This window comes from Lucilia cuprina, chromosome 5, assembly GCF_022045245.1.
Source record: "Lucilia cuprina isolate Lc7/37 chromosome 5, ASM2204524v1, whole genome shotgun sequence".
Lineage (NCBI taxonomy): Eukaryota > Metazoa > Arthropoda > Insecta > Diptera > Calliphoridae > Lucilia > Lucilia cuprina.
Genome location: NC_060953.1, coordinates 49147796 through 49166598, shown reverse-complemented (window position 1 = coordinate 49166598; position 18803 = coordinate 49147796). Strand labels below are relative to the sequence as shown.

Genomic DNA, 18803 nt, shown 5'->3' with positions numbered 1-18803 from the left:
TTTTTGACTAGTCTACTAACTAGTCTTTTGATTAATCTATGAATTAGCCATCGAACTATTCTATGTACTAGTCCTTGAAGAAGTCTAGTGACAAAGTGATGGTGTGGCTATTGACTAGTCTATGAATTTGTTTCCTTAAGATAATGTGGACTTCTTAGGAGTCACGTCTATAGACTAGTCTCTGGACTTGTTTTTTTACTAGTTTACTAACTAGTCTATTGGTTAATCTATGAATTAGCTAGCGAACTAGACTAAGTACTAGTATACGGACAAGTCTAGTTACAAAGTTATGGTCTGGCTTTTGACTAGCCTATGGAATTGTTTCCTTAAGATAATGTGGATTTCTTAGGAGTCACGTCGTTTTTGTCAATTATTTAATAGGTGTGAATGCACCATTTGTCCAAGAACTGCCCAGAAAACAAAAAACTTACAAAGAAGCAAAAAAATAAGTGAAATTTCTTCCATGGAAGTATTGAAAAAGAACTTCAGAAGTGATAGGAATCATTCCATTCCAATTTCACTACATCTGAAGTCATTCTCAGAAAGTATTTTATTTTAATTCAAAAAATTTCAGTACAAACAAATATACCTTTCATTTCAAAAACAAAATTGGATACTTTTCGCTTCTTAGAAAGTCAATAAACATCACTTCCACAGTAGGTAAACAAATTCATTTTAAAGTGGTGATAAATGTTATTCTTTTAGAAGTATTTCGTTTTATTTTTGCTGGCTAGTTAGTCTATTTTCCATAGTCTATATATATACAACTTGATAAAAATTTAAAATGTAAAAAAAGTACTTAATATGTTGTGTACGGTTAAAAGTATAATACTTCTAAATTTCGCATGCCTGAACTAACCAAAGTTTTGATCGTACCTCGTTCATAAGTAGTACTGAGCAATAGACGTAAATAAATATTTTTCATATTCCCTCTTTTAAACATTGAACGTTTAAAAATCATTGAATAGATATAATTTAGATATAGAAAAAATTAAAAAAAAAACTATACCTGTGATATCGTTGACTTCTACAATTTCTATTTTCGAGGGTGATGTTTCTTCATCTTGTTCTTTAGCCGTTTCAGTATCACTAAGGACTTCTTCGACTAGAACTCCCTCCTCTTGTGTGATCTTCTTACTTTCGGTTTCTATGACTGTTTCACCGTCTTCATTTTGTACAGATTTAAATGTTGTACTAAATACAGGCTTTTCATCCTTTGTCTGTTCTTGGATCGGCTTTTCTTCTGTGTTTTGTTGTTGTTGATTTATTTTTTTGGTGTGATTTTTTGGGTAAGATTTTGTGTAACAAATGTGTTGTTGGATTTTGCATTTAAATACAATTTGTTGGTAAAATATAAATATAGATATAATGTTAAATAGTGTTCTTAGAAATGATCGATAGATTTATGGAATAAAATAATAATTTATAGTACATATTTATACATATATAAAAATATTGTTTTTCTTTAATGTAGTAAAGTGGCCATAAGAAATGTTAGTAAGAGTTGTGTTGTATTTCAGAATATAGTGTAAAAGTGTAAAAAAAAATTTGTTGGGATCAACAGAAAGAGAGAAAAAGAAAGAGTTATATAGTGTAATGTGTTTGGACTCTTACCCTTGGGCTTTTTGTGTTTTTGTGTCTTTGTTGTGGGTTGTTTTGGTTGTTGTTCATCAGCTAAACTACTAATGTCGATAATGTTTGTGAGATCTTCTTCGCTTACAACTTGTATTAAGGAATAAGGCTCTTGTCCTTCTTCCTCAACGGTTTGAATTTGATAGAATTCGGGCTCAGGTGAGACATCCTTTTTGAAAGTACGGGTTTTGGTAGTTTTCTTTTTAGGTTTTTTACCCTCTTCTATGATTTCAGCTTCAACAATTTCTTCGGGTAATTCTTCAATTGGTATGGGTTCCGTAGACATTTCGTCAGTGGGTGCCTCCTCGATCTTAACAGTGGCAATGGGTTTATCATCATCATGTTCAACAAATTGAATCGTAGTGATTTCATCCTTTTCTTCATCCACGGGCTTTTTGAATGATCGTGTCTTAACGGTTTTCTTCTTTGTCTTACCGTCAGAAGTTTGAGTTTCCAACACTGTGTGTTGTTCAGGCAATTCCAGAGATGGTGTGAAATCGGTGACATCAGCATCAGTTCTTTCAATTTCCTTGACAGATATCAAATATTTGGGCTCTTCACCCTCTTCTTCCACAATTTGAATTTCAGTGACTTCATCGGATTTGTCATCAACAGGTTTCTTGATTGTTTTCTTTTTGATCTTTCTTGTTTTCGTGGTTCCATCTGGTGCGGTGTAATCTTCAACAATATTCTCTTCAGGTAACTCAATAACTGGCACAACTTTTTCTTCCACTACCTCAGGGAATGGTTCGTCGTAATCCTGTACTGTGACCTTTGTAATTGGTTCTTTTTCAAATTCTTCAACGGTTTGAATTTTAGTTATTTCCATTTTTGGTCCTTTGATTTTCTTTATAATTTTAGTTTTTACAACAGTTTTTGTGGGTGTGCCATCTTCCTTTTGGTCTATAATAACAGATTTTTGCTCAGGCAGTTCTACAACAATTTCTTCATCGTCAGGTTGTTTGACTCTAACAACTCTCTTAAGTTTTACTTGTTTTAAAGGCGATGTCTTATCTTGTAAAACTGGCGATTCTTCGACTGTAATAATGGTTTCTGGCTTTTTGCCATCATCTTGGACAGTTTCTATAGTAGTAAGTTCTTCTTTATCGCCCTTAACCTTTTTAATAACACGAGTACGAACAGTCTTTTTCTTTGGTTTACCATCTTCTGAAATAGATTCTTCAACACGAACTTCTTCAGGAAGTTCTTTAGTTTCTTCAGGTTGCTCCTCCACAGGAATTTCTTCAACAGTTACTGTTGTTTCGGGTTGTTTGTCGTCTTCTTCAACGGTTTCAATCTTGGTGACTTCTTGTTTGTCACCCTTCACCTTCTTGATAACACGTGTGCGAACAACCTTCTTCTTCGGCTTACCATCTTCAGACACAAACTCGATAACACGAAGTTCTTCTGGAAGTTCTTTAATTTCCTCAGGTTGTTTTTCAATACGAGCCTCTTCCACAGTTACTGTGGTCTCGGGTTGTTTGTCGTCTTCCTCCACGGTTTCAATCTTGGTGACTTCTTGTTTGTCACCCTTGATCTTCTTGATTACGCGTGTACGAATAACCTTCTTCTTTGGTTTACCTTCTTCACTAACAGACTCGACAATACGAACTTCTTCAGGAAGTTCTTTAATTTCTTCGGGTTGTTCTTCAACAGGAGCCTCTTCTACAGTTACTGTAGTTTCAGGTGGCTTATCATCTTCTTCTACGGTTTCAATCTTAGTGACTTCCTGTTTATCACCCTTGACCTTTTTGATTACGCGTGTACGAATAACTTTCTTCTTCGGTTTACCTTCTTCAGAAACAGACTCGACAACTCGAACTTCTTCAGGAAGTTCTTTAATATCTTCGGGTTGTTCTACAATAGGAGCCTCTTTTACAGTTACTGTAGTTTCGGGTTGTTTGTCATCTTCTTCGACGGTTTCAATCTTGGTGACTTCTTGTTTGTCACCCTTGACCTTCTTGATTACGCGTGTACGAATAACCTTCTTCTTCGGTTTACCTTCTTCAGTAACAGACTCGACAACTCGAACTTCTTCAGGAAGTTCTTTAATAACTTCGGGTTGTTCTTCAACAGGAATCTCTTCCACAGTTACGGTAGTTGCGGATGGCATATCATCTTCTTCGACCGTTTCAATCTTAGTGACTTCTTGTTTATCACCCTTGACCTTCTTGATTACGCGTGTTCGAATAACCTTCTTCTTAGGTTTACCATCTTCAGAGACAGACTCGACAACTCGAACTTCTTCAGGAAGTTCTTTAATTTCTTCGGGTCGTTCTTCAATAGGAGCCTCTTCTACAGTTACTGTAGTTTCGGGTTGTTTATCATCTTCTTCTACGGTTTCAATCTTAGTGACTTCCTGTTTATCACCCTTGACCTTCTTGATTACGCGTGTACGAATAACCTTCTTCTTTGGTTTACCTTCTTCAGAAACAGACTCGACAACTCGAACTTCTTCAGGAAGTTCTTTAATATCTTCGGGTTGTTCTACAATAGGAGCCTCTTCTACAGTTACTGTAGTTTCGGGTTGTTTGTCATCTTCTTCGACGGTTTCAATCTTGGTGACTTCTTGTTTGTCACCCTTGACCTTCTTGATTACGCGTGTACGAATAACCTTCTTCTTCGGTTTACCTTCTTCAGTAACAGACTCGACAACTCGAACTTCTTCAGGAAGTTCTTTAATAACTTCGGGTTGTTCTTCAACAGGAGCCTCTTCCACAGTTACGGTAGTTGCGGATGGCATATCATCTTCTTCGACCGTTTCAATCTTAGTGACTTCTTGTTTATCACCCTTGACCTTTTTGATTACGCGTGTTCGAATAACCTTCTTCTTAGGTTTACCTTCTTCTGTAACAGACTCGACAACTCGAACTTCTTCAGGAAGTTCTTTAATTTCTTCGGGTCGTTCTTCAATAGGAGCCTCTTTTACAGTTACTGTAGTTTCGGGTTGCTTATCATCTTCTTCTACGGTTTCAATCTTAGTGACTTCCTGTTTATCACCCTTGATCTTTTTGATTACGCGTGTACGAATAACCTTCTTCATTGGTTTACCTTCTTCAGAAACAGACTCGACAACTCGAACTTCTTCAGGAAGTTCTTTAATACCTTCGGGTTGTTCTTCAATAGGAGCCTCTTCGACAGTTACTGTAGTTTCGGGTTGTTTGTCATCTTCTTCGACGGTTTCAATCTTAGTGACTTCTTGTTTATCACCCTTGACCTTCTTGATTACGCGTGTACGAATAACCTTCTTCTTCGGTTTACCTTCTTCAGTAACAGACTCGACAACTCGAACTTCTTCAGGAAGTTCTTTAATAATTTCGGGTTTTTCTTCAACAGGAGCCTCTTCCACAGTTACGGTAGTTGCGGATGGCATATCATCTTCTTCGACCGTTTCAATTTTAGTGACTTCTTGTTTATCACCCTTGACCTTCTTGATTACGCGTGTTCGAATAACCTTCTTCTTCGGTTTACCTTCATCTGTAACAGTCTCGACAACGCGAACTTCTTCAGGAAGTTCTTTGATTTCTTCAGACTGTTCTTCAATAGGAGCCTCTTCTACAGTTACTGTAGTTTCGGGTTGCTTATCATCTTCTTCTACGGTTTCAATTTTAGTGACCTCATGTTTATCACCCTTGACCTTCTTGATTACGCGTGTACGAATAACCTTCTTCTTCGGTTTACCTTCTTCACTAACAGACTCGACAACGCGAACTTCTTCCGGAAGTTCTTTGATTTCTTCGTGTTGTTCTTCAAGAGGAACCTCTTCGACAGTTACTGTAGTTTCGGGTTGCTTATCATCTTCTTCGACGGTTTCAATCTTAGTGACTTCTTGTTTATCACCCTTGACCTTCTTAATAACACGAGTACGTACAACCTTCTTCTTCGGTTTACCATCATCAGAAACAGACTCCACAACTCGAACTTCTTCAGGAAGTTCTTTAATATTTTCGGGTTGTTCTTCAATAGGAGCTTTTTCTACAGTTACTGTAGTTTCGGATGGCTTATCATCTTCTTCGACGGTTTCAATCTTAGTGACTTCTTGCTTATCACCCTTGACCTTTTTAATAACTCGAGTACGCACAACCTTCTTCTTCGGTTTACCATCTTCAGAGACAGACTCGACAACATGAACTTCTTCAGGAAGTTCTTTAATTTCTTCGGGTTGTTCTTCAATAGGCGCCTCTTCGACAGTTACAGTAGTTTCGGGTTGCTTATCATCTTCTTCTACCGTTTCAATTTTAGTAACTTCTTGTTTATCACCTTTGACCTTCTTGATAACACGAGTACGGACAACCTTCTTCTTCGGTTTACCATCGTCAGAAACAGACTCGACAACACGAACTTCTTCAGGAAGTTCTTTAATTTCATCGGGCTGTTTTTCAATAGGACCCTCTTCTACAGTTACTGTAGTTTCAGGCTGTTTGTCGTCTTCTTCGACGGTTTCAATCTTAGTGACTTGTTGTTTATCACCCTTGACCTTTTTAAGAACTCGAGTACGGACAACCTTCTTCTTCGGCTTACCATCTTCAGAGACAGACTCGACAACACGAACTTCTTCAGGAAGTTCCTTAATTTCTTCGGGTTGTTCTTCAATAGGAGCCTCTTCGACAGTTACTGTAGTTTCGGGTTGCTTATCATCTTCTTCTACCGTTTCAATCTTAGTAACTTCTTGTTTATCACCTTTGACCTTCTTGATAACACGAGTACGGACAACCTTCCTCTTCGGTTTACCATCGTCAGAAACAGACTCGGCAACACGAACTTCTTCAGGAAGTTCACTAATTTCTTCGGGCTGTTCTTCAATAGGAGCTTCTTCTACAGTTACTGTTGTTTCGGGTTGCTTATCATCTTCTTCTACGGTTTCAATTTTAGTGACCTCCTGTTTATCACCCTTGACCTTCTTAATTACGCGTGTACGAATAACCTTCTTCTTTGGTTTACCTTCTTCACTAACAGACTCGACAACATGAACTTCTTCAGGAAGTTCTTTAACTTCTTCGGGTTGTTCTTCAATAGGAGCCTCTTCTACAGTTACTGTAGTTTCGGGTTGCTTATCATCTTCCTCGATGGTTTCAATCTTAGTGACTTCTTGTTTATCACCCTTGACCTTCTTGATTACGCGTGTTCGAATAACCTTCTTCTTCGGTTTACCATCTTCAGTAACAGACTCGACAACACGAACTTCTTCAGGAAGTTCTTTAATATCTTCGGGTTGTTCTTCAACAGGAGCCTCTTCTATAGTTACTGTAGTTTCGGGTTGCTTATCATCTTCTTCGACGGTTTCAATCTTAGTGACTTCTTGTTTATCACCCTTGACCTTCTTGATTACGCGTGTTCGAATAACCTTCTTCTTCGGTTTACCTTCTTCAGTGACAGACTCGACAACACGAACTTCTTCAGGAAGTTCTTTAATATCTTCGGGTTGTTCTTCAATAGGAGCCTCTTCTACAGTTACTGTAGTTTCGGGTTGCTTATCATCTTCCTCGATGGTTTCAATCTTAGTGACTTCTTGTTTATCACCCTTGACCTTCTTGATTACGCGTGTTCGAATAACCTTCTTCTTCGGTTTACCTTCTTCAGTAACAGACTCGACAACACGAACTTCTTCAGGAAGTTCTTTAATATCTTCGGGTTGTTCTTCAACAGGAGCCTCTTCTACAGTTACTGTAGTTTCGGGTTGCTTATCATCTTCTTCTACCGTTTCAATCTTAGTAACTTCTTGTTTATCACCCTTGACCTTTTTGATTACGCCTGTACGAATTACCTTCTTCTTCGGTTTACCTTCTTCAGTAACAGACTCGACAACACGAACTTCTTCAGGAAGTTCTTTAATATCTTCGGGTTGTTCTTCAACAGGAGCCTCTTCTACAGTTACTGTAGTTTCGGGTTGCTTATCATCTTCTTCGACGGTTTCAATCTTAGTGACTTCTTGTTTATCACCCTTGACCTTCTTGATTACGCGTGTTCGAATAACCTTCTTCTTCGGTTTACCTTCTTCAGTGACAGACTCGACAACGCGAACTTCTTCAGGAAGTTCCTTGATTTCTTCGGGTTGTTTTTCAATAAGTACCTCTTCGACAGTTACTGTAGTTTCGGGTTGCTTATCATCTTCCTCTACCGTTTCAATCTTAGTGACTTCTTGTTTATCACCCTTGACCTTTTTGATTACGCGTGTACGAATTACCTTCTTCTTCGGTTTACCTTCTTCAGTAACAGACTCAACAAGGCGAACTTCTTCAGGAAGTTCGTTGATTTCTTCGGGTTGTTCTTCAATAGGAGCCTCTTCGACAGTTACAGTAGTTTCGGGTTGCTTATCATCTTCTTCGACGGTTTCAATCTTAGTGACTTCTTGTTTATCACCCTTGACCTTCTTGATTACGCGTGTACGAATAACCTTTTTCTTCGGTTTACCTTCTTCAGTAACAGACTCAATAACGCGAACTTCTTCAGGAAGTTCGTTGATTTTTTCGGGTTGTTCTTCAATAGGAGCTTCTTCGACAGTTACTGTTGTTTCAGGTTGTTTATCATCTTCTTCGACGGTTTCAATCTTGGTGACTTCTTGTTTATCACCCTTGACTTTCTTGATAACGCGTGTACGAATAACCTTCTTCTTCGGTTTACCATCTTCAGTAACAGACTCGACAACACGAACTTCTTCAGGAAGTTCCCTAATTTCTTCCGGTTGTTCTTCAATAGGAGCCTCTTTGACAGTTACTGTAGTTTCGGGTTGTTTATCATCTTCTTCGACGGTTTCAATCATAGTGACTTCTTGTTTATCACCCTTGACCTTCTTGATAGCGCGTGTACGAATAACCTTCTTCTTCGGTTTACCTTCTTCAGTAATAGACTCGACAACACGAACTTCTTCAGGAAGTTCTCTGATTTCTTCGGGTTGTTCTTCAATAGAAACCTCTTTGACAGTTACTGTAGTTTCGGGTTGTTTATCATCTTCTTCGACGGTTTCAATCTTGGTGACTTCTTGTTTATCACCCTTGACCTTCTTGATAACGCGTGTACGAATAAGCTTCTTCTTCGGTTTACCTTCTTCAGTAATAGACTCGACAACACGAACTTCTTCAGGACGTTCCCCTATTTCTTCCGGTTGTTCTTCAATAGGAGCCTCTTCGACTGTCACTGTAGTTTCGGGTTGCTTGTCGTCTTCTTCGACCGTTTCAATCTTAGTGACTTCTTGTTTATCACCCTTGACCTTCTTGATAACACGAGTACGCACAACCTTCTTCTTCGGTTTACCATCTTCAGAAACAGATTCGACAACGCGAACTTCTTCAGGAAGTTCTTTAATTTCTTCCGGTTTTTCTTCAACAGGAGCCTCTTCGACAGTTACTGTAGTTTCGGGTTGCTTGTCATCTTCTTCGACCGTTTCAATCCTGGTAACTTCTTGTTTATCGCCCTTGACCTTCTTGATAATGCGTGTACGAATAATCTTCTTCTTCGGTTTACCTTCTTCTGTAACAGACTCGACAACACGAACTTCTTCAGGAAGTTCCTTAATTTCTTCGTGCTGTTTTTCAATAGGAACCTCTTCAACAGTTACTGTAGTTTCAGGCTGTTTGTCGTTTTCTTCGACTGTTTCAATCTTAGTGACTTCTTGTTTATCACCTTTGACCTTCTTGATAACACGAGTACGGATGACCTTCTTCTTCGGTTTACCTTCTTCAGTAATAGATTCGACAACACGAACTTCTTCAGGAATTTCTTTAATTTCTTCGGGTTGTTCTTCAATAGGAACTTCTTCGACAGTTACTGTAGTTTCAGGTTGTTTCTCGTCCTCTTCAACAGTCTCGATCTTGGTGACTTCTTGTTTATCACCTTTAACCTTTTTGATAACACGTGTACGGACAACCTTCTTCTTCGGTTTACCATCTTCAGAAACAGACTCGACTACACGAACTTCTTCGGGAAGTTCTTTAATTTCTTCGAGATTTTCTTCAACAGGAGCTTCTTCTACAGTCACTGTTGTTTCGGGTTGTTTGTCGTCTTCTTCGACGGTTTCAATCTTAGTGACTTGTTGTTTATCACCCTTGACCTTCTTGATAACACGTGTACGAATAATTTTTTTCTTTGGTTTACCTTCTTCAGTGACAGATTCGACAACACGAACTTCTTCAGGAAGTTCTTTAATTTCTTCGGGTTTTTCTTCAAGAGGAACCTCTTCGACAGTTACTGTAGTTTCGGGTTGCTTATCATCTTCTTCAACGGTTTCAATCTTAGTGACTTCTTGTTTATCACCCTTGACCTTCTTGATAACACGAGTACGAATAACCTTCTTTTTTGGTTTACCTTCTTCAGTGACAGACTCGACAACACGAACTTCTTCCGGAAGTTCTTTGATTTCTTCTGATTGTTTTTCAATAGGAGCCTCTTCGACAGTTACTGTAGTTTCAGGTTGTTTGTCATCTTCTTCGACGGTTTCAATCTTAGTGACTTCTTGTTTATCACCCTTGACCTTCTTGATTAAGCGTGTACGAATAACCTTCTTCTTCGGTTTACCTTCTTCAGTAACAGACTCAACAACACGAACTTCTTCAGGAAGTTCTTTAATTTCTACGGTTTGTTTTTCAATAGGAGCCTCTTCGACAGTTACTTTGGTTTCCGGTTGTTTGTCATCTTCTTCGACGGTTTCAATCTTTGTGACTTCTTGTTTATCACCCTTGACCTTCTTGATTACGCGTGTTCGAATAACCTTCTTCTTCGGTTTACCTTCTTCGGTAACAGACTCGACAACACGAACTTCTTCAGGAAGTTCTTTAATATCTTCGGGTTTTTCTTCAATAGGAGCCTCTTTCACAGTTACTGTAGTTTCGGGTTGCTTATCATCTTCCTCGATGGTTTCAATCTTAGTGACTTCTTGTTTATCACCCTTGACCTTCTTGATTACGCGTGTACGAATAACCTTCTTCTTTGGTTTACCTTCTTCAGTAATAGATTCGACAACACGAACTTCTTCAGGAAGTTCCTTAATTTCTTCGGGTTGTTCTTCAATAGGAACTTCTTCGATAGTTACTGTAGTTTTAGGTTGTTTCTCATCCTCTTCAACAGTCTCGATCTTAGTGACTTCTTGTTTATCACCCTTGACCTTCTTGATTACGCGTGTACGAATAACTTTCTTCTTTGGTTTACCTTCTTCTGTAAAAGATTCGACAACACGAACTTCTTCAGGAAGTTCCTTAATTTCTTCGGGTTGTTCTTCAATAGGAACTTCTTCGACAGTTACTGTAGTTTCAGGTTGTTTATCACCTTCTTCGACGGTTTCAATCTTGGTGACTTCTTGTTTATCGCCCTTGACCTTCTTGATAACACGGGTGCGGATTACCTTCTTCTTTGGTTTACCTTCTTCAGTAACAGATTCGATAACACGAACTTCTTCAGGAAGCTCTTTAATTTCTTCGGGTTGTTCTTCAATAGGAACTTCTTCGACAGTTACTGTAGTTTCAGGTTGTTTCTCATCTTCTTCGACCGTTTCAATCTTAGTGACTTCTTGTTTATCGCCCTTGACCTTCTTGATAACACGGGTGCGGATAACCTTTTTCTTTGGTTTACCTTCTTCAGTAACAGATTCGACAACACGAACTTCTTCAGGAAGCTCTCTAATTTCTTCGGGTTGTTCTTCAATAGGAGCCTCTTTAACAGTTACTGTAGTTTCAGGTTGCTTGTCATCGTCTTCAATAGTCTCGATCTTAGTGACTTCTTGTTTATCACCCTTGACCTTCTTGATAACACGGGTGCGGATAACCCTTTTCTTTGGTTTACCTTCTTTTGTAACAGATTCGACAACACGAATTTCTTCTGGAAGTTCTTTAACTTCTTCTTTAGGCTGTTCCTCAACTGGTGTTTCTTTGACAGTGACTGTTGTTTCTGGTTGTTTGTCATCTTCCTCGACAGTTTCGATTCTGGTCACTTCTTGTTTGTCGCCCTTAACCTTCTTGATGACGCGTGTACGGATCTTCTTTTTCTTGGGTTTGCCATCTTCTGAAATTGTTTCTATTACTCTTACTTCTTCAGGAAGTTCCTTAACCTCTTCTGGTTGTTCTTCAATAGGGATTTCTTCGACAGTAACCGTTGTTTCAGGTTGTTTGTCATCTTCCTCAACAGTTTCGATCTTTGTCACTTCTTGTTTGTCACCCTTAACCTTCTTGATGACACGAGTGCGTATTTTCTTTTTCTTGGGCTTGCCGTCTTCCGAAATTGTCTCAATTATCCGAACTTCTTCTGGAAGTTCTTTAACTTCTTCTTTGGGCAGTTCCTCAACTGGTGTTTCTTCGACAGTGACTGTTGTTTCTGGTTGTTTGTCATCTTCCTCGACAGTTTCGATTCTGGTCACTTCTTGTTTGTCGCCCTTAACCTTCTTGATGACGCGTGTACGGATCTTCTTTTTCTTGGGTTTGCCATCTTCTGAAATTGTTTCTATTACTCTTACTTCTTCAGGAAGTTCCCTAACCTCTTCTGGTTGTTCTTCAACAGGGGTTTCTTCGACAGTAACCGTTGTTTCAGGTTGTTTGTCATCTTCCTCAACAGTTTCGATCTTTGTCACTTCTTGTTTGTCACCCTTAACCTTCTTGATGACACGAGTTCGTACCTTCTTTTTCTTGGGTTTGCCGTCTTCCGAAATTGTCTCAATTATTTTCACTTCTTCTGGAAGTTCTTTAACTTCTTCTTTGGGCTGTCCCTCAACTGGAGTTTCTTCGACAGTGACTGTTGTTTCTGGTTGTTTGTCATCTTCCTCAACGGTTTCGATTCTGGTCACTTCTTGTTTGTCACCCTTAACCTTCTTGATGACACGAGTGCGGATCTTCTTTTTCTTGGGCTTTCCGTCTTCAGAAATTGTCTCAATTATCCGAACTTCTTCTGGAAGTTCTTTAATTTCTTCTTTGGGCTGTTCTTCAACTCGTGTTTCTTCGACAGTGACTGTTGTTTCTGGTGGTTTGTCATCTTCCTCAACAGTTTCGATTCTGGTCACTTCTTGTTTGTCGCCCTTAACCTTCTTGATGACGCGTGTACGGATCTTCTTTTTCTTGGGTTTGCCATCTTCTGAAATTGTTTCTATTACTCTTATTTCTTCAGGAAGTACCTTTACTTCTTCTGGTTGTTCTTCAACAGGGGTTTCTTCCACAGTAACTATTGTTTCAGGTTGTTTGTCATCTTCCTCAACAGTTTCAATCTTGGTCACTTCTTGTTTGTCACCCTTAACCTTCTTGATGACACGAGTGCGTACCATCTTTTTCTTGGGTTTGCCGTCTTTCGAAATTGTCTCAATTATCCGAACTTCTTCTGGAAGTTCTTTAAGATCATCGTGTTGTTCGTCAGCTGGAGTTTCTTCGACAGTGACTGTTGTTTCTGGTTGTTTGTCATCTTCCTCAACAGTTTCGATTTTGGTCACTTCTTGTTTGTCACCCTTAACCTTCTTGATGACACGAGTGCGGATCTTCTTTTTCTTGGGTTTGCCGTCTTCAGAAATTGTCTCAATTACTCTTACTTCTTCTGGAAGTTCTCTGACTTCTTCTTTCGGTTGTTCTACAACTGGAGTTTCTTCGACAGTAACTGTTGTTTCTGGGTGTTTGTCATCTTCCTCAACAGTTTGGATCTTGGTCACTTCTTGTTTATCGCCCTTAACCTTCTTGATGACGCGTGTACGGATCTTCTTTTTCTTGGGTTTGCCATCTTCTGAAATTGTTTCTATTACTCTTACTTCTTCAGGAAGTTCCCTAACCTCTTCTGGTTGTTCTTCAACAGGGATTTCTTCCACAGTAACTGTTGTTTCTGGTTGTTTGTCATCTTCCTCAACAGTTTCGATCTTGGTTACTTCTTGTTTGTCACCCTTAACCTTCTTGATGACACGAGTTCGTACCTTCTTTTTCTTGGTCTTGCCGTCTTCCGAAATTGTCTCAATTATTTTCACTTCTTCTGGAAGTTCTTTAACTTCTTCTTTGGGCTGTCCCTCAACTGGAGTTTCTTCGACAGTGACTGTTGTTTCTGGTTGTTTGTCATCTTCCTCAACGGTTTCGATTCTGGTCACTTCTTGTTTGTCACCCTTAACCTTCTTGATGACACGAGTGCGGATCTTCTTTTTCTTGGGCTTTCCGTCTTCAGAAATTGTCTCAATTATCCGAACTTCTTCTGGAAGTTCTTTAATTTCTTCTTTGGGCTGTTCTTCAACTCGTGTTTCTTCGACAGTGACTGTTGTTTCTGGTGGTTTGTCATCTTCCTCAACAGTTTCGATTCTGGTCACTTCTTGTTTGTCGCCCTTAACCTTCTTGATGACGCGTGTACGGATCTTCTTTTTCTTGGGTTTGCCATCTTCTGAAATTGTTTCTATTACTCTTACTTCTTCAGGAAGTACCTTTACTTCTTCTGGTTGTTCTTCAACAGGGGTTTCTTCGACAGTGACTGTTGTTTCTGGTTGTTTGTCATCTTCCTCAACAGTTTCGATTTTGGTCACTTCTTGTTTGTCACCCTTAACCTTCTTGATGACACGAGTGCGGATCTTCTTTTTCTTGGGTTTGCCGTCTTCAGAAATTGTCTCAATTACTCTTACTTCTTCTGGAAGTTCTCTGACTTCTTCTTTCGGTTGTTCTACAACTGGAGTTTCTTCGACAGTAACTGTTGTTTCTGGGTGTTTGTCATCTTCCTCAACAGTTTGGATCTTGGTCACTTCTTGTTTATCGCCCTTAACCTTCTTGATGACGCGTGTACGGATCTTCTTTTTCTTGGGTTTGCCATCTTCTGAAATTGTTTCTATTACTCTTACTTCTTCAGGAAGTTCCCTAACCTCTTCTGGTTGTTCTTCAACAGGGATTTCTTCCACAGTAACTGTTGTTTCTGGTTGTTTGTCATCTTCCTCAACAGTTTCGATCTTGGTTACTTCTTGTTTGTCACCCTTAACCTTCTTAATGACGCGTGTACGGATCTTCTTTTTCTTGGGTTTTCCATCTTCCGAAATTGTCTCAATTATTTTCACTTCTTCTGGAAATTCTCTTACTTCTTCGTGTTGTTCGTCAACAGGAGTTTCTTCGACAGTGACTGTTGTTTCCGGTTGTTTGTCATCTTCCTCAACAGTTTCGATCTTGGTCACTTCTTGTTTGTCACCCTTAACCTTCTTGATGACACGAGTGCGGATCTTCTTTTTCTTGGGCTTGCCGTCTTCCGAAATTGTCTCAATTATTTTAACTTCTTCTGGAAGTTCTTTAACTTCTTCTTTGGGCTGTTCTTCAACTGGTGTTTCTTCTATAGTAACTGTTGTTTCAGGTTTTTTGTCATCTTCCTCAACAGTTTCGATCTTGGTCACTTCTTGTTTATCGCCCTTAACTTTCTTGATGACGCGTGTACGGATCTTCTTTTTCTTGGGTTTTCCATCTTCCGAAATTGTCTCAATTATTTTCACTTCTTCTGGAAGTTCTTTAACTTCTTCGTGTTGTTCGTTAACTGGAGTTTCTTCTACAGTCACTGTTGTTTCTGGTTGTTTGTCATCTTCCTCAACAGTTTCGATCTTGGTCACTTCATGTTTGTCACCCTTAACCTTTTTGATGACACGAGTACGGATCTTCTTTTTCAAGGGCTTGCCGTCTTCGGAAATTGTCTCAATTATTTTAACTTCTTCTGGAAGTTCTTTAACTTCTTCTGGTTGTTCTTCAACAGGGGTTTCTTCCACAGTAACTGTTGTTTCAGGTTGTTTGTCATCTTCCTCAACAGTTTCGATCTTGGTCACTTCTTGTTTGTCGCCCTTGACCTTCTTGATGACGCGAGTACGGATCTTCTTTTTCTTAGGCTTGCCATCTTCTGAAATTGTCTCAATTACTCTTACTTCTTCTGGAAGTTCTCTGACTTCTTCTTTCGGTTGTTCTACAACTCTAGTTTCTTCGACAGTGACTGTTGTTTCAGGTTGTTTGTCATCTTCCTCAACAGTTTCGATCTTAGTCACTTCTTGTTTGTCGCCCTTGACCTTCTTGATGACGCGTGTACGGATCTTCTTTTTCTTGGGTTTGCCGTCTTCAGAAATTGTCTCAATTACTCTTACTTCTTCTGGAAGTTCTCTGACTTCTTCTTTCGGTTGTTCTACAACTGGAGTTTCTTCGACAGTAACTGTTGTTTCTGGTTGTTTGTCATCTTCCTCAACAGTTTCGATCTTGGTCACTTCTTGTTTGTCACCCTTAACCTTCTTGATGACACGAGTGCGGATCTTCTTTTTCTTGGGCTTGCCGTCTTCAGAAATTGTCTCAATTATTTTAACTTCTTCTGGAAGTTCTTTAACTTCTTCTGGTTGTTCTTCAACTGGGGTTTCTTCCACAGTAACTGTTGTTTCAGGTTGTTTGTCATCTTCCTCAACAGTTTCGATCATGGTCACTTCTTGTTTGTCGCCCTTGACCTTCTTGATGACGCGTGTACGGATCTTCTTTTTCTTAGGCTTGCCGTCTTCAGAAATTGTCTCAATTACTCTTACTTCTTCTGGAAGTTCTCTGACTTCTTCTTTCGGTTGTTCTACAACTGGAGTTTCTTCGACAGTAACTGTTGTTTCTGGTTGTTTGTCATCTTCCTCAACAGTTTGGATCTTGGTCACTTCTTGTTTGTCACCCTTAACCTTCTTGATGACACGAGTGCGGATCTTCTTTTCCTTGGGCTTGCCGTCTTCAGAAATTGTCTCAATTATTTTAACTTCTTCTGGAAGTTCTTTAACTTCTTCTGGTTGTTCTTCAACTGGGGTTTCTTCCACAGCAACTGTTGTTTCCGGTTGTTTGTCATCTTCCTCAACAGTTTCGATCTTGGTCACTTCTTGTTTGTCGCCCTTGACCTTCTTGATGACGCGTGTACGGATCTTCTTTTTCATAGGCTTGCCGTCTTCAGAAATTGTCTCAATTACTCTTACTTCTTCTGGAAGTTCTCTGACTTCTTCTTTCGGTTGTTCTACAATTGGAGTTTCTTCGACAGTGACTGTTGTTTCAGGTTGTTTGTCATCTTCCTCAACAGTTTCGATCTTAGTCACTTCTTGTTTGTCGCCCTTGACCTTCTTGATGACGCGTGTACGGATCTTCTTTTTCTTGGGTTTGCCGTCTTCAGAAATTGTCTCAATTACTCTTACTTCTTCTGGAAGTTCTCTGACTTCTTCTTTCGGTTGTTCTACAACTGGAGTTTCTTCGACAGTAACTGTTGTTTCTGGTTGTTTGTCATCTTCCTCAACAGTTTCGATCTTGGTCACTTCTTGTTTGTCACCCTTAACCTTCTTGATGACACGAGTGCGGATCTTCTTTTTCTTGGGCTTGCCGTCTTCAGAAATTGTCTCAATTATTTTAACTTCTTCTGGAAGTTCTTTAACTTCTTCTGGTTGTTCTTCAACAGGGGTTTCTTCCACAGTAACTGTTGTTTCAGGTTGTTTGTCATCTTCCTCAACAGTTTCGATCTTGGTCACTTCTTGTTTGTCGCCCTTGACCTTCTTGATGACGCGTGTACGGATCTTCTTTTTCTTGGGTTTGCCGTCTTCAGAAATTGTCTCAATTACTCTTACTTCTTCTGGAAGTTCTCTGACTTCTTCTTTCGGTTGTTCTACAACTGGAGTTTCTTCGACAGTGACTGTTGTTTCAGGTTGTTTGTCATCTTCCTCAACAGTTTCGATCTTAGTCACTTCTTGTTTGTCGCCCCTGACCTTCTTGATGACGCGTGTACGGATCTTCTTTTTCTTGGGTTTGCCGTCTTCAGAAATTGTCTCAATTACTCTTACTTCTTCTGGAAGTTCTCTGACTTCTTCTTTCGGTTGTTCTACAACTGGAGTTTCTTCGACAGTAACTGTTGTTTCTGGTTGTTTGTCATCTTCCTCAACAGTTTGGATCTTGGTCACTTCTTGTTTGTCACCCTTAATCTTCTTGATGACACGAGTGCGGATCTTCTTTTTCTTGGGCTTGCCGTCTTCAGAAATTGTCTCAATTATTTTAACTTCTTCTGGAAGTTCTTTAACTTCTTCTGGTTGTTCTTCAACTGGGGTTTCTTCCACAGTAACTGTTGTTTCCGGTTGTTTGTCATCTTCCTCAACAGTTTCGATCTTGGTCACTTCTTGTTTGTCGCCCTTGACCTTCTTGATGACGCGTGTACGGATCTTCTTTTTCTTAGGCTTGCCGTCTTCAGAAATTGTCTCAATTACTCTTACTTCTTCTGGAAGTTCTCTGACTTCTTCTTTCGGTTGTTCTACAACTGGAGTTTCTTCGACAGTGACTGTTGTTTCAGGTTGTTTGTCATCTTCCTCAACAGTTTCGATTTTAGTCACTTCTTGTTTGTCGCCCTTTACCTTCTTGATGACGCGTGTACGGATCTTCTTTTTCTTGGGTTTGCCGTCTTCAGAAATTGTCTCAATTACTCTTACTTCTTCTGGAAGTTCTCTGACTTCTTCTTTCGGTTGTTCTACAACTGGAGTTTCTTCGACAGTAACTGTTGTTTCTGGTTGTTTGTCATCTTCCTCAACAGTTTCGATCTTGGTCACTTCTTGTTTGTCACCCTTAACCTTCTTGATGACACGAGTGCGGATCTTCTTTTTCTTGAGTTTGCCGTCTTCAGAAATTGTCTCAATTATTTTAACTTCTTCTGGAAGTTCTTTAACTTCTTCTGGTTGTTCTTCAACTGGGGTTTCTTCCACAGTAACTGTTGTTTCAGGTTGTTTGTCATCTTCCTCAATAGTTTCGATCTTAGTCACTTCTTGTTTGTCGCCTTTGACCTTCTTGATGACGCGTGTACGGATCTTCTTTTTCTTGGGCTTGCCGTCTTCAGAAATTGTCTCAATTACTCTTACTTCTTCTGGAAGTTCTCTGACTTCTTCTTTCGGTTGTTCTGCAACTGGAGTTTCTTCGACAGTAACTGTTGTTTCAGGTTGTTTGTCATCTTCCTCAACAGTTTCGATCTTGGTTACCTCTTGTTTGTTACCCTTGATTTTCTTAATGACACGAGTGCGAATCTTCTTTTTCGTTAGTTTACCATCGGTGGAAATTGTTTCAACCTCGTGAATTTCCTCAGGCATTTCTGTGATTTGTTGTGATGTTTCGTGTGTATCTGTGTGTTCTGGTGTGTGATTTGTTTGTGTGGTATCTGTATAATAGAATGTTATGTATGTTAGTTATTGTAATTGTAGTGGTTTTGTGTGTGTTTTTGGTTTTATTAATCGTGTATAATGTGTTTTT

The 18803-nt window shown here is 39.3% G+C and overlaps 1 protein-coding gene across 5 annotated transcripts in view; it reads right to left on the bottom strand.

The window, feature by feature from the left end:
• Positions 1-18803, bottom strand: part of LOC111679299 (titin) — a 258306-nt gene that overhangs the window by 26577 nt on the left and 212926 nt on the right. For all 5 annotated transcript variants that reach the window (XM_046951808.1, XM_046951796.1, XM_046951797.1 and 2 more), the window contains 2 exons: positions 1615-18711; positions 1010-1243 (listed from right to left, as the gene is read on the bottom strand). In XM_046951808.1, the coding sequence (XP_046807764.1) occupies positions 1010-1243; positions 1615-18711 (17331 nt within the window). The remainder of the gene's footprint in view (positions 1-1009; positions 1244-1614; positions 18712-18803) is intronic.